The sequence below is a fragment of the Scardinius erythrophthalmus genome (assembly GCF_964197995.2).
Source record: "Scardinius erythrophthalmus genome assembly, chromosome: 5".
Lineage (NCBI taxonomy): Eukaryota > Metazoa > Chordata > Actinopteri > Cypriniformes > Leuciscidae > Scardinius > Scardinius erythrophthalmus.
Window position 1 is genome coordinate 3,574,546 of NC_138225.1, and position 21,064 is coordinate 3,595,609.

At 44.4% G+C, this 21,064-nt stretch overlaps 1 protein-coding gene across 2 annotated transcripts; it reads right to left on the reverse strand.

Moving 5' to 3' along the window:
- Positions 1-417: 417 nt before the first annotated feature.
- On the reverse strand, positions 418-20,978 carry LOC308691559 (cytosolic phospholipase A2 gamma-like). 2 transcript variants are annotated; one of them, XM_081366915.1, is made up of 16 exons: positions 20,861-20,905; positions 20,140-20,303; positions 19,938-19,963; positions 19,573-19,684; positions 11,770-11,915; positions 11,415-11,616; positions 6,303-6,405; positions 6,084-6,224; positions 5,795-5,860; positions 5,650-5,694; positions 4,747-4,989; positions 3,528-3,644; positions 2,436-2,513; positions 1,520-1,674; positions 1,246-1,411; positions 418-1,160 (listed from the first exon to the last, which is right to left on the reverse strand). In XM_081366915.1, exons 2-16 carry the CDS (start codon positions 20,170-20,172, stop codon positions 994-996), a joined length of 1,800 nt encoding a protein of 599 aa, XP_081223041.1. In that variant the 5' UTR covers positions 20,173-20,303; positions 20,861-20,905; the 3' UTR covers positions 418-993. The 2 variants fall into 2 exon arrangements, with proteins under 2 accessions (XP_081223041.1, XP_081223042.1); XM_081366916.1 differs by lacking the exon at positions 20,140-20,303 and having other exon boundaries at positions 20,861-20,978.
- Positions 20,979-21,064: the final 86 nt, after the last annotated feature.

Sequence of the window (21,064 nt, forward strand, 5' to 3'; positions counted from 1 at the left end):
AGTATTGCATATGGATGTAATAATAATGCAATTTAATTTATAATTGATTCTTTAAGAAACATCAACATTATCTGGGATAACCTACTAAATGATGAGATGGCAGATATATAAATAAAGCACTTAACATAATTTTGCGCATTGCTTTCATAAAATAGGCTCACCTGCAGTGCTTGCCTTAATGCAAAGTGTATAAATTTGAATATGAATATCAATAATGTGTATGCATATCAATAATAACCTTATTTTAATATTATCTTTATACATTGTCATGTTGTCAAGCTTTTTTTTTAATGGCTTTTTAATCAGCATTTTTAGGATAAAATCAATTATTTTAAAGAACCGTTAATTCGTTAAAAAACAACAGAAGCAAAGTAATACAATATTTTAATAAGTAATAATCCAGTCCACTGATTTTATTGTTGATGATCAGCCATTTATTGCTTAAAAAAAAGGTCAAACATGAAGAAACAGCAGAAACATTTTAAAAAGGAAATGACTAACATTTGATGCTCTTCTAATGCCACACAAATCACATTTTGACGGAAAAAGTAAAAATGCTTATTTATCGTAAGTGATGATCAAGGACGTTGATTCAAGGTACTCAATGTAAAAACTGTCAAAACGATCCTGTTCACTCGGATCCGCGAAAACAACAAAAAACGCTATTATTCATGCCTGGCCAGTAGATGGCGATGTCAATGTAAAGAAACACTACGCGCCTAAAGACTGAACATAATACGCATGCACATGTCACTGTTTCACAAATTCACGCTTTTGTAGTTTACATGAAGACTATAACGACATTGTTTAAAAAAGTTGGCGCCTTCAGGCCCCCAAAACACCGTCGTTGTGTAAACGAACGGCCAAAACACATAAAAAGTTTTCTGTTTAAAAATAGTGTCATTTAAATGGCCCCTATGACAGAAAAAGAAATGAAACATTTATTGTAAAATCACTTATCAGATTTTAGTCATAGTGTTGAATGTGTTCACGTTAGCGCCTGGATCTTTTTTGCGCAATGATCGCACGAATCTCTTCCACCAGTTTCTCTCTGTTGTTCAAGATGTTTCTTCCAGCGACCTCCATTAGATCAGTGATCATCTCAGCGCTGTAAGATCCTTGAAACGTGCGATACTTTTTCCTCCAGGCCTCAATTTTATCTGAGGGAACGATAACACACTTAAATCAGAACACAGTTGATATTATATTACATTTTATTCAGGATATTGTAAGATTTTAACTTGCCTCCACAGTTGACCACATTAAAGAGAGGGATGTGAATCACGGTTGGAGCGTTTTGGCCTTTGAACACATAGAAGTCCTTCGGTTTCTTTGGGTCTTCACCGTCAATGTTGACCTCAGGGAAAGGGATGTTTCGTTCCCTGCACGTCTTGGCAGCGTCCTTCACTGTCTGCAGAGGAAAAGCATCACAAGTGCAGATTATTTAATTACTAACATTTTCCAGATTCTGAAACATATGAGTGAAGCTGTAGAGAATTAAATACGCATGGTATAATACCATGAAAGGATCCCCATCACTGAAATCCAGGGAAATGATGAGGTCAATGTCTCTCTCTTTTCTCAGCACTGAGAAATAGGGTGAGTTGAGCAACAGTCCAGCGTCTATTAAGTCTCTCGTCTTACTTTCCAGAAGAGTGGATTGCACTGCTTCACCTGAGGGATCACAGCATTATTTTTTACACAGCATATTTACACAGCATTTTATTGCTTGAGCTTTGTATTGCTTAATTTGTGTACAGCGCTTTGAGAAGTTGCTTTTAAAGGCGCTTTATAAAATAAAGTTTATTATTATTATTATTATTTTTATCATCCTATTATTCACAGGGAATTTCCAGTTAGCAGGTCTGTTCTATGGAAGTAAAATAATGGCAAATCATTTCTATGATCATTTCTATGATCATTTCCTGATCATTTCTAAACCTGCTCTAACTGTTGCTGGTCTTCGTCAACAACACGCGCTTTTGCACTTCCTGCTGGTGAGGTCGACTAACAGCAGACGGAGAGAATGCTCGGAAATCTACTGCTTTTCCTGCAGTTCCTGGATGTCAATGCTGAATTTACTGTTGATTTTGAACCACTGAATTTGTGGAAGCGAATTTGCAAAGCGAAATAATATGGACCGAAAATTGCCTGTTGAATATTATAGGTTGTATTTTTAAACAGTTTGAATAATTTGGAAGTGAAATATGAAAGGTGAATATGGATTATTGAATTTTTAATAATGAAAATGTGTTTGAAATGTTTTTAATTGAAATATTTCAACCCATAAAAATGCAAGCCCTAAAAATACAATGCATTAAAATGCAAGCATATTTAATGCAATGCCTATTTTTTTCAAGTAGTGCAATTCAACAGGCTTTTTTGTTTCAAAAACATTTGGCATTATTTTACTTCCATATGTTCTTACTTCTTACCTGTCATGTTATGGAGGAAGTTATAATTCCTGCCCCAGACCCACAGATCCATACATTTAATGATGCTCATCCACGCATCTGTAAAACAAATACACTCATCAAAATTAATTTTCTGAAGTTCTTCACTTCTAAGGCTCAGTAAATAGTTCTTAAAGCTAAACTAGATTTAAACTAAACGCCCTTTAGCGGTTGACACATAAAACTATAAGTTACTTGCGGAGGAACACTGCTTTGATCATTTTCGTGAGTTGTGCTTCGGCTCCTGCGCGGAAGAATCTTTAGTGCGAAATTCTGCTAAAGTCACTAACGACATCAAAACTGAACTCCCCCAATAATGAAAGAAAGGCGGATATCTGAAAAATATGTTGGCCTATTATGAGTAAGTATTTATGTAGCTGTTGTTTTGACTTGTTGAAATCAATTGTTTTTAAATAATGTTACAAAAGTTTGGCAATGCTGACGTAACGATTGCTATCAGACAACAGTGGAAAGTTGAAACTAACTAACTTACTAAATAACAACAACAACAACAACAAAAAATTAGGCTTAAATGTATTTGAATTGCATAGGCTAAAATATCAATCCATTTGAATTACACAGTTTTATAATAAACTTCATGTGATACATATTCGTCAGTCAGTTAACATGTTTTTTTAAATTCACAATAACCAGGTTTATATATTGATAAATCTCATACATTATAACTAATTGAATCGCTTTTTCCACAGCTAGCCATGATTTAACTGTCCATAGAATTTATGCTGATTCTAAAAGTTAGTTGAATAAAGGCTTTTTGAAAATATAATTTATATAAATTAAAATATGATTTATATTATGATTTAAATCAAATCAAATCGTTAATAATAAACTAGGCCATGACTTATTTTGAGTGCAGAAATCTGACCTGTTTTTATTTATTTATGACTGACAAATATGCATAACATTACGTTTATTAGTTTATGTTAAAACAATGGATGGACATTTTATATGAAATTCAAACACATACATCTTAAAGTGTAGATCAGCATCTCCATGACTCTAGAAAAGTGGTGTGGAGAATGAAGGGATGATATTAGAAACAGTTTAACCTACCAAATGGCCAGATATTAATCCGTTCACTCATATTGTTGCATACATCCATGGTGTGAAGCTTCACTTTCAGTTTTTCTGCTTTTTTATCAACAGTTTTCAGTCTTCCTCCAGAGAGGTCTGTAAAAAGACGGGACACGTATGTTATTGAGTTCTTCTTATTGTAGTTTGTGTATTTACAATAATAATTTACTTATAGTTAAATCTTTTTTAGCTTTTTTTTTTCTGTTTCATGGTTTGATTTTCATAATTTTTTTATTTTATTTTTTTTTGCCAAAAAAAGCAAAGATAGACTGTAATACAAAAATTAAATTTTAAAACTACATTTAGCCTAATCATTAACAGATGCTTTTATCCAAAGCAACTAATAATAACAAATTTGAAATGCAGATATGTGAAATATGTATTATACAGTATTTCATGATGTGTAAAATGCGGCTAATGATGTGTGAATGCACGTTGGAGATTGATAGCCTATTATGAAAATAAAGTGCTAAATTGTGTTTTTTTATTATAATTATTTTATGTAAACAAGGCACTTGTGAAACTTCATAATATTGAGGTTAAACCACTGGAGTCACATGGATTACTTTAATGATGTCTTTACTACCTTTCTAGGGCTTGATAGTGTAGCTTAATGTTGCAAAGCTGTCAATGGAAAGCTCTCAGATTTAATCAAAAATACATAATTTGTGTTCTGAAGATGAACGAAAGTATTACATGTTTGGAACGAGTAATTAATGACAAAAAATATATCATTTTGGGTGAACTATCCTAATTCTTCAAGCGCGCGCTGCAGTTTGGTCGAGCTCTTTAAAGCAGAATGAATTCTGATTGGCTGTCGATGTTTTTATTAATCATCAGCTGGGAAAAAAACATTCAGAAAGTGATTCTGCTCCGTTACTTATCGTTATAGTTGTGGTGTTGACTCTGCTATTATTTTATATTTAGAACTAGCTTATATCTTTATCGTTATAGTGATCGTCCTTGGTGTAAACGGGCCTTGACAGCAGGTTCTCGCTGTGATGACTTATAGCACATAAAAGCCGACAATATGTTGTCGCGTGGTGTATTTAATGAAGACATGAACGTATCTATAGCAAAAAAATTATTTCTCGTACCATTTGCACGCAAAAACTATTTTTTGGCGTATAAATGGCACGAGAAATAAAATTTGTGCTATAGATATGCACCACATACAGACCATTCAATGGTTTGTTACCGTTCAGTGTTGTTCTGAAGGATTCATCAAGAGCAGTCGAAACAGAGAGGTTCATGTCCACGGTTTTCATGAGCACCTGGTAACATTCGTCTGTAGCTGGAGAGTTTGGATCTGGTTGACTTCGCTCTGATAAATGGTCTAGTAGCGCTTCTGGAGGCCCGAGTTTGAATCCCGCCGCAAAGTCTTTTCCCGAACCTGTTTCCTGCTCTCTTCTCAATTCTTCCTGTCTCCTCTTGTCCTGTTCTATATATAATTATACAGACCTAATTACCTTTTCAGCATCATTACGCCAGTCTTCAGTGTCACATGATCCTTCAGAAATCATTCTAATATGATGATTTGATGCTCAAGAAACATTTCTGATTATTATCAATGCTGAAAACAGTTGTGCTGCTTAATATTTTTGGAAACCATGATGCACTTTAAAAGTTTGGGGTAAGTAAGATAAAAAAAAAAAAATATATATATATATATATATATATATATATATATATACACATTTATTCTGCTGTTCTTTTGAACTTTCTATTCATCAAAGAAAAGATTATATCAAAATATAAACCAGCTCAGCTGTTTTTAACATTGATAATAATCATAAATGTTTCTTGAGCAGCAAATGATCATATTAGAGTGATTTTTGAAGGATCATGTGACACTGAAGACTGGAGTAATGATGCTGAAAATTCAACTTTGATCACAGGTATAAATTACATTTTACAATATATAATCACACAGAAAACAGTTGTTTTTAATTGTAATAATATTTTACAATATAACTGATTTTCCTGTATTTTTGATCAAATAAAAGTAGCTTTCGTGAGCATAAGAGTCTTTAAAACTTCAAATCAGGGCTTCAACTTCATGTTAAACATTCAAGTAAATAAAGCCTAAGAAATGCTTTACCTTTCTGCATTTCCTCAAGTACTTTTTCCTTTTGTTGAAAGAAATCTGAAAAACAAATCAAACAAACAAAAATCAAATGGATGGTAATGATTTTAACCATTTAAATTTAAGCAGAATTCAGTCCTCAGAATAATTGCAGCTGCACCTTTTATCTTTTGCCAGAGGAGTTTCTTAATCTCGTCTTCATCAGCTAAAGCGCTGCCGCATAGAGCTGCAGAAAACACACAATATCAGTAAAGATTTAAAGTTTACAATAAAACAATGGACATACTGTAGGTACTATAACACCCTAACATATAACATAAATACCACATAGTTTAATGCAATATGCTAGTAATGCAGGTCTGATCATACAGATTGAGTATTAGGTCAATGACGTACAGTGTAGAATATAGGCTGATATTAAAAATATTAAACTACCCTTTAACAGTTACCTTGCAGGTACAGCATGTCAAATTCATCCTGCTTATTTTTCTTAGAGCCGTTGTGAAACTGACTGCCAAAGTTGGAGGCGTCCACAAACGCTCCAGTGAGAGAATAACCTGCTTCATGTGGAGTGAACTCGAACCAGGGGTCTGCAGACAGAAACACGTCCATATAACAGCTGACACAAACACATCAACTCTCTGTCTTTCTTTCAGACAAACACAGACCTGCGTTATTGCGCTGTTTGCTTTGCTTGTCGATCACTGTGTAGATGGGAAACGGGTCTTTACCCTGCTGGTCCCACTGCTCTGTGAGAGTGTGTTCGTTGATCTATAGAGAACACATTTCAAGTTCAAGTTATAAAGCTTAATTTTCTCAGCAATAAAGATCTGCAGAACAAATGGAGCCTCAAGTATCCTTACATTTCTGCAGTGAGACTTTATAAAGAGAAGTTTACTGATAAAATGTTGAGTAAATTTCATCACCATTTAATTCATGCTTGAAACAAAGAAATATGACTGTTTGACGTCACGAGAATAAAACGGACTTTGAAGGTCATTTTGGAGATTTATTTTCTGACTTTTCACATCAGTTTTATCTCTATGACTATGGGATATCACGACATTTTCTGAAAACACCTTTATTTACGCATGAAAGGCCAATGACGTTACCTGCCCACAGCATATAAATGCAGTCGCATGCGTCATGATCCTTGTTCTTCAGTTCTTCACCGAGCCTCCAACTTAGAGGTGTTGTACCTCGTTTCCCTCCTTCTTGGAATTGTAGTTATATGCATAACTCAACATTCCAATTCATTCGGTTCACTCGGTGAACCAGACAAACAAATGTGAGCGGTGATGCCCAACTGGCCAACACACAAATATCTTCCACAGATACCCTTCTAAATAATGCCCATGATGTTGCCATGCCCCTCTTGTATGCAATAGAAATCACCTCCACAATCCAATGTGAAAGACACTGTTTATGTTATGTTTCTTTATTATCCCCAAGGGGCAATTTGTTCCACAGCAGCCATTGGCACAGCCAACACATAAATACAGTAAAAGATACAGCAAAATTAACAATACGTTATAAAAAAAAATGAAATAAATAAATAAATAACACAATTAACCCATAGATGTCATCCTGGAAAATTTACAAATTGCGATGTTTAGAGCTGGTTCAAGTATTTAACAGCTAATGGTACAAATGATCTTGTGTATCGATTTGACTTTGCCTTTCTAGAGAAGGCAAACCTTCTCCCAGACGGCAAGAGCCGAAACTCTGCGTGTAGAGGGTGATAAGGGTCTGCCAAAATGGCATTTGCCCTCCGGACACACCTTATCTGGTAGACCTGGCTCAGATCATTAAGATTGACACCAGTGATCTTCAAACACTGTTTAACAAAACTTCCCAGCCTATTCTTTCTAATCAAATTAAGATTGCCGAACCAGCAAATCATTGAAAATGTGAGAATTGACTCAACAAATGATGAATAAAACATTTTCATAAGTGAACTTTCAACATTAAAACTCCTCAGTTTCCTTAAATAAAACAGTTTTTGATTGACCTTTTTGCAGATCCTATCTGTGTTGGCCTCAAAGGTCAGTTTATCATCCAATATAATTCCAAGGTACTTATACTGACTGACTGCTGTTTCGCGATTTCTCATGAACTAGGCTGGCAAAGCTTACAAAAAGCTAGTTAGAAGAATGCACAGCCTGCGTCTGCTCGATGTACCTCCGTAAAACCCGCACAGGGTCTCCTGTCAATGTCCTCCGAGTCAATAGAGAGATTTGACAAGGCAGGCAGCTTGAACGAGTGCACACTATACTCCCCCGACATGACTTTAGGCATATCCACCGCATTCAGGCGCAACATCATCTTGACCCAAATTGGATGTATGAGGGATGCACTGACATACATATGACAGGGCATCCACCCCCAGCGGGGAGCTCCTGTCTGTGATCGACAAAACAGCAGATGCAAAAAGATCCACCTCGGCCCTGCCGAACCGGTCCAAGACCTGCACCACTCTTCGAGGGTGCAAGTGCCATTCCCTGACTTTAAGTCCCCTCCCCAGGACAGCAGATCTGCCCCACTATTCAGATGGCCAGGGACGTGCATTGCCCTAGTGACACTAAATGTTTGCTTCCCCATATCAGGAGTGTCCGTGCCAGTTCCAACAGAGGTAGAGAGCGAGTACCCTCCTTGTATGTTTATGTACGACACCACTGTCGTGTTGTCCATTCTGACTAACACGTTTGCCCTGCAAGTGCTGGGCAAAGTGTTTCAGTCCCAGAAGAACTCCTTCTTCAACTCCGAATCATTTATGTGATACTCTATCAGCGCTGTCGACCACTCCCCTCTTACAGAGCTCCGCTGGCACAGAGCTCCCCATCCATGTAGTGACACAACTATCATCACCACGCGACATAACCCTGCCCAGGGGGATTCCCTCTGTCAACAGATCTGGGTATTCCCATGGAATCAGAGCAGGAAAGCACGATTTCATTATCGTCACCTGTGTTTAAATGCCGTGTGGCATTCAGCCCAGTGTTCAGCTCCCAATTCTGGAATGCACGCAATAAAGAGGAGACCCAGTCGAATGAGCACTATCAATGAGTTCATGAGCCCCAGCAGTTTCAGCACTGTACGAAAACTCACTTGCCTGCCTAGCTGAAACTGAATCAGAGAGCTGCAAAAATCCTCTGCCCTCCGTATTGACCGCAAAGCTGTTTTCTGTACTGAATCTATTTCTAAACCGAGATATGAAATCGGCTAACTCGGAACCAGGGAGCTCTTCTTGAGATTTATTAAGAATCCTAGAGTTCGTAAATGGGAGACAAGTGCTTGTGTTTGCAACACTGCTTGTTCCCTGCTATTTGCAGTCAGGAGCAGGTCGTCTAAATAGGTGAACACTCTCATGCCCTTACTACTCAGTGGAGTCAACGCCGCTTCTGCACATTTAGTAAATATGCGCGGCACTAGGGACAGCCCGAATGGAAATTTTAATGCAGTCTCCTCAAAGGAGAACCTCCAAAATGTTCTGTGTGCAGGGTGGATTATGATATGGCAATATGCATCGGACAAATCCACCCATGTATACCAACAGTGCAGAGAGCATAGCAGGTGACTTACTGTAAGCATTTTGATCTTGTAATGTCTGAGGTGCTTATACCGTAAATCCAGGATAGGGCACAAGCCCCGACTTGTGGATTTCCTCCCTCAACACTGGGGACCTCTCCTCTTCATTTAATTCGCAATTACTCAATGGAAAGGGCGTGAAAGGAACTGCAACTGATAGCCCCACTAAATCATGCAAATAACCCACAGTATTAGAATGCATACGTGCCATTGTTCTAGTCAGGCAGCGATGATCCCCGGCATCACCTGTGGAAACACTGCGTCCTTTTCCAAATACTGCTGGATATTGCGTATCACTGCATTTTCCTCCTCTGTCGGCACATGGCCCGAATGTGAGGTTAGTGGTCCTAATGCATTTTGATTGTTTTGACAAATCAACACATGAGGCATTGTATGCTGATCACAACATTTCTTTATTGACAATAAACTCAAAACTGAACGTGCTATCTTGCAAGGTCTTTTCTGTGCCGAGAGAAGAACGCGGCTGCTTCTGGACCGACATTGCACTCCCTTCTGCGGTCTAGGGATCCGACTGCCTTTTCTTTCCTGCAGAGAAATATTACCCTGTAGCCGGGGACAGGCCCTTCTATCCTGACCATGCCTGCTGTTTAAGCTGTGTGTGTGTTGGCTAGCTCGCCAAGCACTGGGCCTCAACGCTGTTGCTGGGGCCGGTCTCTTGGCTGACAGCCTAAACCGTTGGTTGTGCAGCCGACTGCTCTGGTCTGCTAAGCTTCCTCGGCATTGAACCACTCAGAGATTTCGCTTGTTTCTTAGAGTCTTCAAACTGCGCCTGAAATGCATCAAAACCCCCACCAAATAAACTGGCTGGGAAGATCGGTGCACCAAGGAAAGCATTCTGATCCCCCACGGGCAGGTTTGTCAGGGTCAACCAAAGATGACGTTAAGCCATCACCTAATCATCAGCCAATTCCTCGCCCACATCAAGCGAGACAGAACCATCCTCACGAGACTCAAACTAAGTCCTGATCAAATTGTCATGAACACACACCCCGGGGTTTGAGATAGCCAACTTGGCGTGGACAATCCCCAAACACACCGGACAGTTCTCGTGTCTATCTTTTTTAGACTGATTCAGAATGCTGCAGCTCGTCTTGTCTTCAACGAGCCCAAAAGAGCCCACGTCACTCCTCTGTTCATCTCTCTGCACTGGCTACCACTCGCTGCTCGCATCAAGTTCAAGGCATTGACGCTTGCTTACAGATCTATCACAGGCTCAGCTCCCTCCTACTTTCACTCACTCCTACGAGTCTACATCCCTACCAGAAGCCTACGATCGGTCAACGAGCGACGTCTTGTGGTTCCATAACAGAAAGCCACAAAATCACTTTCCAGAACATTCTCATTCATAGTTCCCTGCTGGTGGAATGCGCTCCCCACCCTCATCCGGGATGCAGAGTCCCTGACAACATTCAAAAGACAACTGAAAACCCATCTCTTCCGTGAGCACTTAACCTCATATATATAAAAGAAAGAAAAATAGAAAAATCCTTTCTTTTTCCTTTAATCCTCCCTTATCTGGCTTATGCTACTCTGACCAATGCCTGAACTTCGTATTTTGAGCACTTCTTGTGTTGTTTTTGCCTCTTCACGATGACTCGCTTAATGTAGTCCTAAGTTGTAATTCGCTTTGGACAAAAGCATCTGCTAAATGACTAAATGTAAATGTAGACAGTAAACACCCACACGTCATAGGACAGGGGCGAGAACCCTTATCGAGCTCAGTGTGAGCAGGCAGACCACCTAGGCATAATGTCTAATGGTTAATGGTTCAGCTCTGTATGTCATTAATTATGGAGCAAGAACCCCCATAAGGAACCATACCGCCAAAGATAAATTGTGTTTAATAAACTCAAGTAACTTGTCAAAGTGGTCCTGTCTGAACTTGTGTTTAGACATTTTTGTTTGAAAAAAGTTTATTAGCCCTTCATTAGCAAAGCTAGACTTGAGGTAACCCTGCCCATGTCGGCATGTGTCACTGGCCTTTCAGGCATGACTAAAGGTGCCTTCAGCAAATTGCGTGAGAGTGGACACAAATTGTCTATGTCAGGCCATAAGTTCACAAGAACTAAGCATTATTGCTTGCTTTGGTTTTATCACTTCTCATAGTCATCATGCCACACTATAAAACATTGCTATATCTGTCCCTGGTCATGAATTGGCTATTTACAAACCTCTTTCACATATGCCGGAATGACCATCGCTGCCCAGATGTCAGTCATGCTGAAGAAGTCTTTCCTATAGTAATATTTCTTCAGTTTGGCAAATGAATCTCCCCAGCTGACTGCAGGACCGCTGAGTCTCTGGACGATCTTGTCTTTCACAGTCTCTAGTTTGGTGGACCAGTCTGGTTCCTTATATAAGGAGGCCATACACCTTCAGAGGAACAACATACCGCTGTCATTTTTGACATTCAACCCATCTGTGTGTGTGTGTGTGTGTGTGTGTGTGTGTGTGTGTGTGTGTGTGTGTGTGTGTGTGTGTGTGTGTGTGTGTGTGTGTGTGTGTGTTGTTTCTCAGAGTTCATACCAGGTGGATCCAGAGACTCCGCTCAGATAAAGGACACAGTCCAGAAGACTGGAGGTTTTCTGGAGCTGAACCAGGGATCCCAGCAAACCCACCATGGCTCTTTGTCCTCCTCCAGAACCCAGTAATGCAATGTTTGGCACTTCATCCTGAAACACACACACAACTTAAAGCATTATATCCACCTTATTTTTAATGTAAAGAACTTTAGTTAACGTTCTGGGAAGGTTGTCTTAAAGTTCAAACACAGTCCAAATTAAAACAATTCCCCATCGTCCAAATTAAACAATTCCCCATCGTAAGTACACATTGATGGCCTAAGACATGAAACGAGCGGTTTGTGTGAGAAAACGAACAGTATTTATATCGTTTTTACCTCTTGTAACACAGCCACGTCCAAGTGATCTGAGGGCGCGCGTGCATCCTGGTGTGTGACGTGTGCGCAGACTGGTGCATAGATATCCAAACCGCTCGTTTCGTGTCTTAGGCCATCAATGTGTACTTACGATGGGGAATTGTTTAATTTGGACGATGGGGAATTGTTTTAATTTGGACTCTGTGCATGCTCTTTGAGACAGTGACCATAGACCTGCATTATATGACTGACAGACAAGAACGGTTTGACCTAAAAATATCAAAATTGAAACTACTGTGGAAAAAAGACACCTACATCTTGGATGCCCTTGAGGTAAGCTAAAACATACCAAAATTTAATTTCAAAGTGAACTATCCCTTTAAGTGGACGTACATCTTACATTTTTAAATGTTACAGTTCACATACCGGGATAAAATGGTTTTGAAACATTTTTTATTTTTTTTTAAATGGACGTTTTAAACAATCAGAGAACATTCAGAAATAATGTTTTCATAACTTAATGGGAACGTTAACACAACCTTCTTAGAACATATTTTTGTTTGCTGAGAGTGGCGAAAAGTGTAGACCAAACATTTTTTGGTCCTGAGACTTCCACAGAAGATATATGTGCATTTTTAATATTTACAACACTTTTATTATTGATTGCTATCAGGATGTGAAAAGAGTTTCAACAAGTATAACAAAAAGTGTTTTGCAATCACATGATATGTACTACTTTTTATTGATTGTGTTGAAAGAAAAGAAGTGATAACTGTTTAAAAAATGAAGTAAATTGAACATTTTTAAAAAGGGGTTTTCATCATACTTTACAGTGTTTTACTGTAGTAATAGAAAATTTTTAATGGTCAGGAATTTGTTGACAGCATTGAAGTGTAGTTGAAAACGTCTCGGTTACTGATGTAACCCTCGTTCCCTGAAGGAGGGAACGGGAGACGTAACGTCGACGTGACGACGTAATTGGGATCACTTCAGGGAGCCCTATCAACTTCGAGTGTCTACAGAACGAGCCAATGAACGTTGGCGTGCGTGAATCGCGTCACGCGCCCCGCCCCGCCGCGCGGGTATAAACAGGAAGCGGGCGCACGCACACATTGTTTTTCGCTGAGGAGCCGAGATTTGTGACGGCCATGCAGCGATGGTCAGCAACGGTGGCGACGGGACGTTACGTCTCCCGTTCCCTCCTTCAGGGAACGAGGGTTACATCAGTAACCGAGACGTTCCCTTTCAGTCGCTCACGTTCGACGTAACGTCGACGTGACGACGTAATTGGGATCCCATGGAAAACGCCACGGTTGCTGCCACATCCAGCGCCCTACGCAAGACTCTCAGACCCCCAACTGCTGGGGCGGAAGATCTGCGTAGAGGGAGTTCAACTGCTGTTCCATTATACCCCACACAGCGGAACTCTTGGATAACACTGGGAAAGCGTACCTCTCCAGGGGAAAGAACGCTGCGGAGCCACATCCTGCCCGAAGGGAGGTAACATGTGGAGAATACACATATGGACTGGCCGAAGGGGCAGTGCGACATATGGAATGTCACTGGGGTGGCTCCACCCGAAGGGGGAGACACACCGGACAGTGACGGCAGAGCAGACTCTGCCAAGGGAAGACACGGGCTCACCGCAGGGAACTGGTCGTGGAAGAATACACATATGGGATCGCCGCAGGGATCACCACATATGGAACCCAGCCTAGCACAAGTTACACAAGCATACGAGCACTAGGCCTGGCGTCGGACGCTCCGCAACGTCCGACTGCCGAAGGGGTGCGGAGGAACTCACAGGGTTCGCCAATGGGGAACTCGACTGGAGTAAAAAGCGCACGTATCCGTTCCTAGGAAGGGAGTGGCGCAGCAAGCCGACACTAGAGCGGGAACTTCGGTGTTACCGGCTAGTAGAAGCGAGCACACAGGAAGAAACCGGCTCAACACGTAAGCTATAAAACCTAGCGAACGTGTTAGGTGTCGCCCAGCCCGCAGCTCTACAGATGTCTGTCAGCGAGGCGCCGTGAGCCAGCGCCCAGGAAGAAGCGACACTCCTAGTGGAGTGGGCTTTCAACCCAGGCGGGCAGGGCACGCCTTGGGCTTCGTAAGCCAAGGCGATGGCATCCACTATCCAGTGGGCCATCCTCTGCTTGGAGACAGCCTTCCCTTTCTGCTGGCCTCCGTAACAGACGAAGAGCTGATCTGAGGTCCTGAGGCTTTGCGTTCTGTCCACGTACAGACGCAGAGCGCGAACGGGACAGAGAAAAGCCAGGGCTGGGTCTGCCTCCTCCGAAGGCAGCGCTTGCAGGTTCACTACCTGGTCCCGGAAGGGAGTGGTAGGAACCTTGGGCACGTATCCGGGCCGGGGTCTCAGGATGACGTGAGAGTTATCCGGGCCGAATTCTAGGCACGATTCGTCGACCGAAAATGCATGCAGGTCCCCTACCCTCTTGATAGAGGCCAATGCAACCAGGAGTACTGTCTTACAGGACAGAATTTTTAACTCAGCTGATTGCAGAGGCTCAAAGGGTGGTCTCTGAAGTGCCGAAAGGACCAGAGACAAGTCCCAAGAGGGTATAGAGAGTGGGCGAGGAGGATTCAGTCTCCTCGCTCCCCTCAGGAACCTGACGATCAGGTCATGCTTTCCCAAAGACTTACCATCAACAGCATCGTGATGTGCGGCAATAGCGGCAACATACACTTTAAGGGTGGAGGGAGACAGCCTTCGCTCCAGCCCTTCTTGCAGGAAGGAAAGCACGGCTCTGATCGAGCAAGATCGGGGGTTCTCCTCATGAGAGGAGCACCAGTCAACGAACAGGTTCCATTTCAATGCATAGAGGCGCCTCGTAGAGGGGGCTCTAGCGGAAGTGATGGTGTCAACTACCGCAGGGGGTAGGTCACTTAGAACCTCCGCGTCCCGTCCAGGGACCAGACATGGAGTTTCCAGAGGTCTGGACGCGGGTGCCATAGGGTGCCCCGTCTCTGAGAGAGCAGGTCCTCTCTCAGAGGGATGGGCCAGGGAGGGGCTGTCGCGAGGAGCACTAGTTCCGGGAACCAGGTCCGGTTGGGCCAATACGGCGCAACTAACAAGACCTGCTCCTCGTCCTCCCTGACTTTGCACAAGGTCTGTGCAAGAAGGCTCACTGGGGGAAACGCATACTTGCGAAGGCCCCGGGGCCAGCTGTGTGCCAGAGCATCCGTGCCGAGGGTCCCCTCGGTCAGGGAATAGAACAACTGGCAATGAGACGTGTCCGGGGCGGCAAACAGATCTACCTGAGCGGTCCCGAAGCGCCTGAAAATCAGCTGGACCACCTGGGGATGGAGTCGCCATTCTCCCGGTAGCACCTGCTGCCGTGAGAGCTCGTCGGCTGCACGGTTGAGCATGCCCGGAATGTAAACGGCACGAAGCGACCTCAGATGCTTCTGACTCCAGAGGAGGAGATGGCGGGCGAGTTGTGACATGCGGCGGGAGCGTAGACCACCTTGGCGGTTGATGTACGCAACGGTCGCAGTGCTGTCCGTACGGACCAGTACGTGCTTGCCTAGTAGCAGCGTTTTGAAACGGCTCAGTGCAAGACGTACTGCTAACAACTCGAGGCAGTTGATGTGCCAATGCAGTTGAGGCCCCGTCCACAGACCTGAAGCTGCATGCCCGTTGTACGTGGCCCCCCAGCCGGTGGTAGAGGCATCCGTGGAGACCACAGAGTGCCTGGACACTTGTTCCAGGGGAACACCTGCCCGCAGGAACGAAGGGTCCGACCACAAGCTGAGAGTTTGGCGACAGTGCGGAGTCACTTGGACCCGGCACGAGCCGCTCTGCCACGCCCATCTCGGGACTCGATCGTGGAGCCAGTGTTGGAGCGGCCTCATATGAAGCAATCCGAGCGGCGTAACCGCGGCTGCAGATGCCATATGCCCCAGGAGCCTCTGAAACAGTTTCAGTGGTGCCGCTGTTCTGCGTCTGAGCGTGCTCACGCAGTTCAACACTGACTGGACACGGGCCTCGGTGAGGCGCGCTGTCATGTTGATCGAGTCCAACTCCATACCAAGAAAAGAGATCCTCTGCCCGGGGGTGAGTTTGCTCTTTTCCCAGTTGACCCGAAGCCCTAGATGGCTGAGGTGACTGAGCACCATGTCCCTGTGTTCGCACAACTGCTCTCTCGACTGGGCCAGAATCAGCCAGTCGTCGAGGTAGTTGAGGATGCGAACACCACGCTCGCACATGGGAGCAATGGCCGCCTCCGCGACTTTCGTGAAGACGCGGGGCGACAGGGCCAGCCCGAAGGGTAAGACCTTGTACTGATATGCCCGTCCCTCGAACGCAAAGCGGAGAAACGGTCTGTGTCGAGGGAGAATCGAGACATGAAAGTACGCGTCCTTCAGGTCGATCGCTGCAAACCAATCTTGGGGAAGGATGCATTTGAAAATGCGTTTCTGCGTAAGCATCTTGAACGGTAGCCTGTGAAGGGACCGGTTCAGGACGCGCAGGTCCAAGATTGGTCGTAACCCACCACCTTTCTTGGGTACAATGAAGTACGGGCTGTAGAAGCCGGTCTTCATATCGGCTGGAGGGACCGGCTCGATCGCGTCCTTCGCCAGTAGGACTGCGATCTCCGCCCTGAGCACGGGGGCATTGTCCGCCAGAACACGGGTGAACAGGATGCCCTTGAAAGCAGGGGGGCGCCGGGCGAACTGAATCGCATAGCCGAGTCTGATGGTACGGATGAGCCAGCGAGACGGGCTGGGAAGCGTTAACCAGGCTCCCAGAGACCGAGCAAGCGGGACTAACGGCACCACAGACGTACCCGGGGTGGGGCAGCGCGGCGGAATGCAGGGACCCGACTCGGACGGCACAGCGGCCCGAAGTGGGGTCTGAGTGTGTGGTGCAGCACATACCTGCTTCCGTCGAAGGGCAGAGTGAGTGTGTGGAGGCGACCGCACGTCCGGAACACAGCCACTGCTGCTCGCTGGCGATGAAAGAGGGGCTCGGGAGTGACAAGGCATGGCGGCGTCGTCGACTGCCAAGCGCGCCCTCTTGGGGCCCAGAGGTTTCAGAAATTGCTCTTTTTTTGAAAATGTGGGTACCACTGACCCGTGGGTCAGTGGCGGAACAAAAAGAAAAGGAAACAAAAGATTCTCCGCCCGGCCCTCCACCGGGGGAAGGAGTGGCGCCTTCGCCATCTCCTGAAGAGCAACTTGATCCACCTCTGGGCCGCCCGTCTCAGGGTCGTTTGCACCGTCGCTTGCCTCCTGGTTTGGCAGCGGCCTGGACGGGCGGGGTCGGCTTTCTGCGGCTTGCTCCACGCTGAGGCCTGGATGATGGCTGCTGCTGCTGGGGCTTGGCGGGAGCGGAGGACGCCGCAGAAGGCCGACCTCGGCGACGAGTAGACGGAGGGTCTGCGGCCGGCGGACGGGTGGGAGCAGCAGCGGTCCGCCGGGGCAGGATGTGCCGGATGGCCTCCGTCTGCTTCTGTGCGGCCGAGAACTGTTGGGCAAAGCTCTCGACCGCGTCGCCGAACAACCCAACCTGGGAAAGAGGGGCATCCAGGAACCGATATTTATCAGTGTCCCTCATATCCGCCAGGTTGAGCCAAAGGTGGCGCTCCTGGACCACCATGGTGGACATCGCCTGACCAACTGAACGTGCGGTTTCCTTCGTCGCCCGGAGGGCGAGGTCGGTTGCCACACGGAGCTCCCGGAGGAGCTCTGGGTCAGAACCACCCTCGTTCATGTCCATGAGCGCCTGGGCCTGGTGGACCTGCAAGAGCGCCATGGCATGGAGGGCGGAAGCAGCCTGTCCACAGGCCTTGTAAGCCCTCGCCGTTAGACCGGACGAAAACTTACAGGCCTTGGACGGGAGGCGTGGATTACCCCGCCAAGAGGAAGCGGACGCCGGACACAGCTGCATCGCGACGGCCCGCTCCACTGGGGGGATATCCACATACCCCTTAGCTGCCCCGCCGTCGAGGGTGGCGAGGGGTGAGGAGCCACTAGAACGGCTTCGGGCACTATACGGTGCCTTCCACGTCCTAGAAAGCTCCTCATGCACTTCCGGAAAGAAAGGTACCGGGGCGGCGCACTGAGAACCAGCACGGCCCGCCCCGAGAAACCAATCGTCCAACCGAGAAGGTTCGGGACGTGGTGGAGGATTCCACGCAAGCCCGACCTTCTCGGCGGCCCGGGAAAGCATAGCAGTCCATTCTGGATCTGGCTCGGACAACGCTACACACCCCGAGGGGGGCAACGCAGCCGAGTCGTCATTTCCAGAGGACAGCTCCCCCTCCGATGCTGCGATCGACATCTGATCGTCAGCTGGAGCCCGAAAGGAAACGGTTGGCCGTTCCGGAGAAGGACCAAGACGTTCACTAAGGAGCCCCAATGGCGACAGCGCTTGTGAGGCGTGAGGGGCCCGCGGAGGATGACTCGACGGGGAAGCCCTCACGGTAATCCTCAGATCACCCTGGTCATGCACCGAAGTAGGTATATTCTGCGGGGCAGAATAGACACTAGATCGGGGCATAGGCGAGGGGACTGCACCTCCCTTGAGGTAAGCGAGTCTCGATCTAAGCGCTGCGATAGTCATATTCCCGCAATGGGAACATGAACTATCCACAAAAGCTGCCTCAGCGTGTTGAATGCCCAAACACGAGAGGCAACTACTGTGGCCATCTGCTGGCGCCAGGGAACGACGGCATCCAGAAACGCACAAGCGGAATGACATCTTGAAAAAGACGCAGGATCACGCTTGTGTTGCTCTTTTAGTGAAAACAAAAAAATAGAAAAATAACTCTCTCAGTGCTGAGGCACCCAGGGGTAGCCGCGGTGTGAATGAACACACGGGGAAACGCCCACCGAACCGACACACACACACACAAACACAGAACAATAGTGCTGTGAAAACAGCAGTTGTGAGCTGCAATGCTCGCGGCCACCGCTGATCGCGCCGTCACACCAACACAAGGAGAGTCCTCTTCTCGTTTTCAAAGGCAGTCTTTTCCTGTAGAGTTCGGAAGTGAAAGCAAAAGCTCGGCTCCGAAGTGAAAGACAATGTGTGCGTGCGCCCGCTTCCTGTTTATACCCGCGCGGCGGGGCGGGGCGCGTGACGCGATTCACGCACGCCAACGTTCATTGGCTCGTTCTGTAGACACTCGAAGTTGATAGGGCTCCCTGAAGTGATCCCAATTACGTCGTCACGTCGACGTTACGTCGAACGTGAGCGACTGAAAGGGAACTTAGTACGTTTCATTGTTATCTGAGTGCGAAAGTGATGATGAACTAACGTCACCTTGCACTTTTAATCAATGCTCTTAACATTGACACATTAGTGTTGACTTAGCATTGTTTCAACGGTTGCTTGGTATGATTGGCATAGTTCGAGAAAGTGAAATTGATGCACCATTCGCAGGTCATCTCAGATATATAAAGTATAAAATAAGAAGCTTTACCTTACTGCACTTTATCTGAAGCTTCTTCAGGCTTTGTAGAACCGAGTTTCTCCTTCTGGCTACAAACTCCTCCTCGTCCTTATTCAGAGACGGTTCGATTCGCACCTTACCACTGCAGCGACAGACAGTCCTGAATTTAACTTATTTGATAACTTATTTAACTTATTTGATATATTTAGATATTGAATATTCTAGATTTCATGCATTTATGAGAGAATGCATTTAAGTCTGCATTTATTTTAAACCGTTATTATCATAGTTGTCCAGTTTGTTGTCGACTTTGTGCAAGTAATTATTTTGTAAGAAATTTGTGTCAGTACAAAACTTATTTGAATGCTTCCATGAATCTGAGCAGGATTACATACCTTTCCAGGGGTTTGGATGCACTCATCTGTAAAACAAAAGAGTCCACATGCAAGTCAGTTTCTGTTATTTGAGATATATACATACACACACACACACACACACACACACACACACACACACACACACACACACACACACACACATTTTGCAGTGATTATTATGTTTTTAGCATGTTATATGTTTGGCAACAGCTCTTCTAACCCTAACTGATGGAGTGTGTAGCTTTTCAACCATGTAGGAAGAACATCATGGCCTTATTCCAGGGTGACAAAACCAAGATTAATCCGGCTCAGATTGTGAAAGAATGGTTGGAAGGAGTACGAAGAATCATTCTCACACATGAATTGGCTCCTCTGAGTCCAGACCTTAAATTCATTAAAAGTCTTTGAGTAACATTTATTTCCATCAAGAGGTGCATCAATGTTTGGTCAAGATCTTGTATGGACAATGCACACTTCACTCACAAGTCACTTCATTTAAACACAGTTATCGCTTCTTTTCTTTCAATGCAATCAACAAAAAGTAGTAACTTAAATCCTCATAGTTTTTACTCTAATAGAGTCAGATAAACAAATAAATAAAATGTATGGATCAGAATAGCAGAACTGTAAAAAAAAGTCCTTTCAACTTAAATTATATTAAAACGTATAATTATTTATAGTATATTTAAAATTATACACATTGTGATGCATAACAAATTGAAACCTTTACCACTGAAATAGGAATACCTCAAATCATTTTTCACCATGATTGTATGCACTTTTGATAGTGTGCTATTGAGCATGTTTGAAATGGTTTAAGAGCAGATTATAAATGCTGGATTCAATTATCACATGTAATTTATAATGCCATGAAACCTTTTAATTGCCTTTCTATCGTTGAAAAGACATTATTTAATTTAAGCTTTAAAATATATACTTACTATTCCTGTAAATCCGAGTCTTCACCAACAATACTGTATCAACACAGCTGCTGTTCTCTTGACAAGCGAACAGAAGATGCTCTTTATATGGCTCTGAAAATACACTGCAAGTCCAGACATAATCATAAGGGTGAGGTTATGAATGATAAATTATACAATCATTCACAGGGACCAGGAAAATGCAACATTTCCTTGTGCAGCCTC

Excerpts from the sequence above, each read along its gene's own strand:
- LOC308691559 (XM_081366915.1), bottom strand. The coding sequence starts at position 20,172 with ATGGTTGAAAAGCTACACACTCCATCAGTTAGG. Across the intron at positions 11,916-19,572 it reads TTCAGATAAAGTGCAGTAAG|GATGAAGTGCCAAACATTGC; the intron begins GTAAAGCTTCTT and ends TGTGTGTTTCAG. Across the intron at positions 6,225-6,302 it reads CAAACAGCGCAATAACGCAG|ACCCCTGGTTCGAGTTCACT; the intron begins GTCTGTGTTTGT and ends TTCTGTCTGCAG.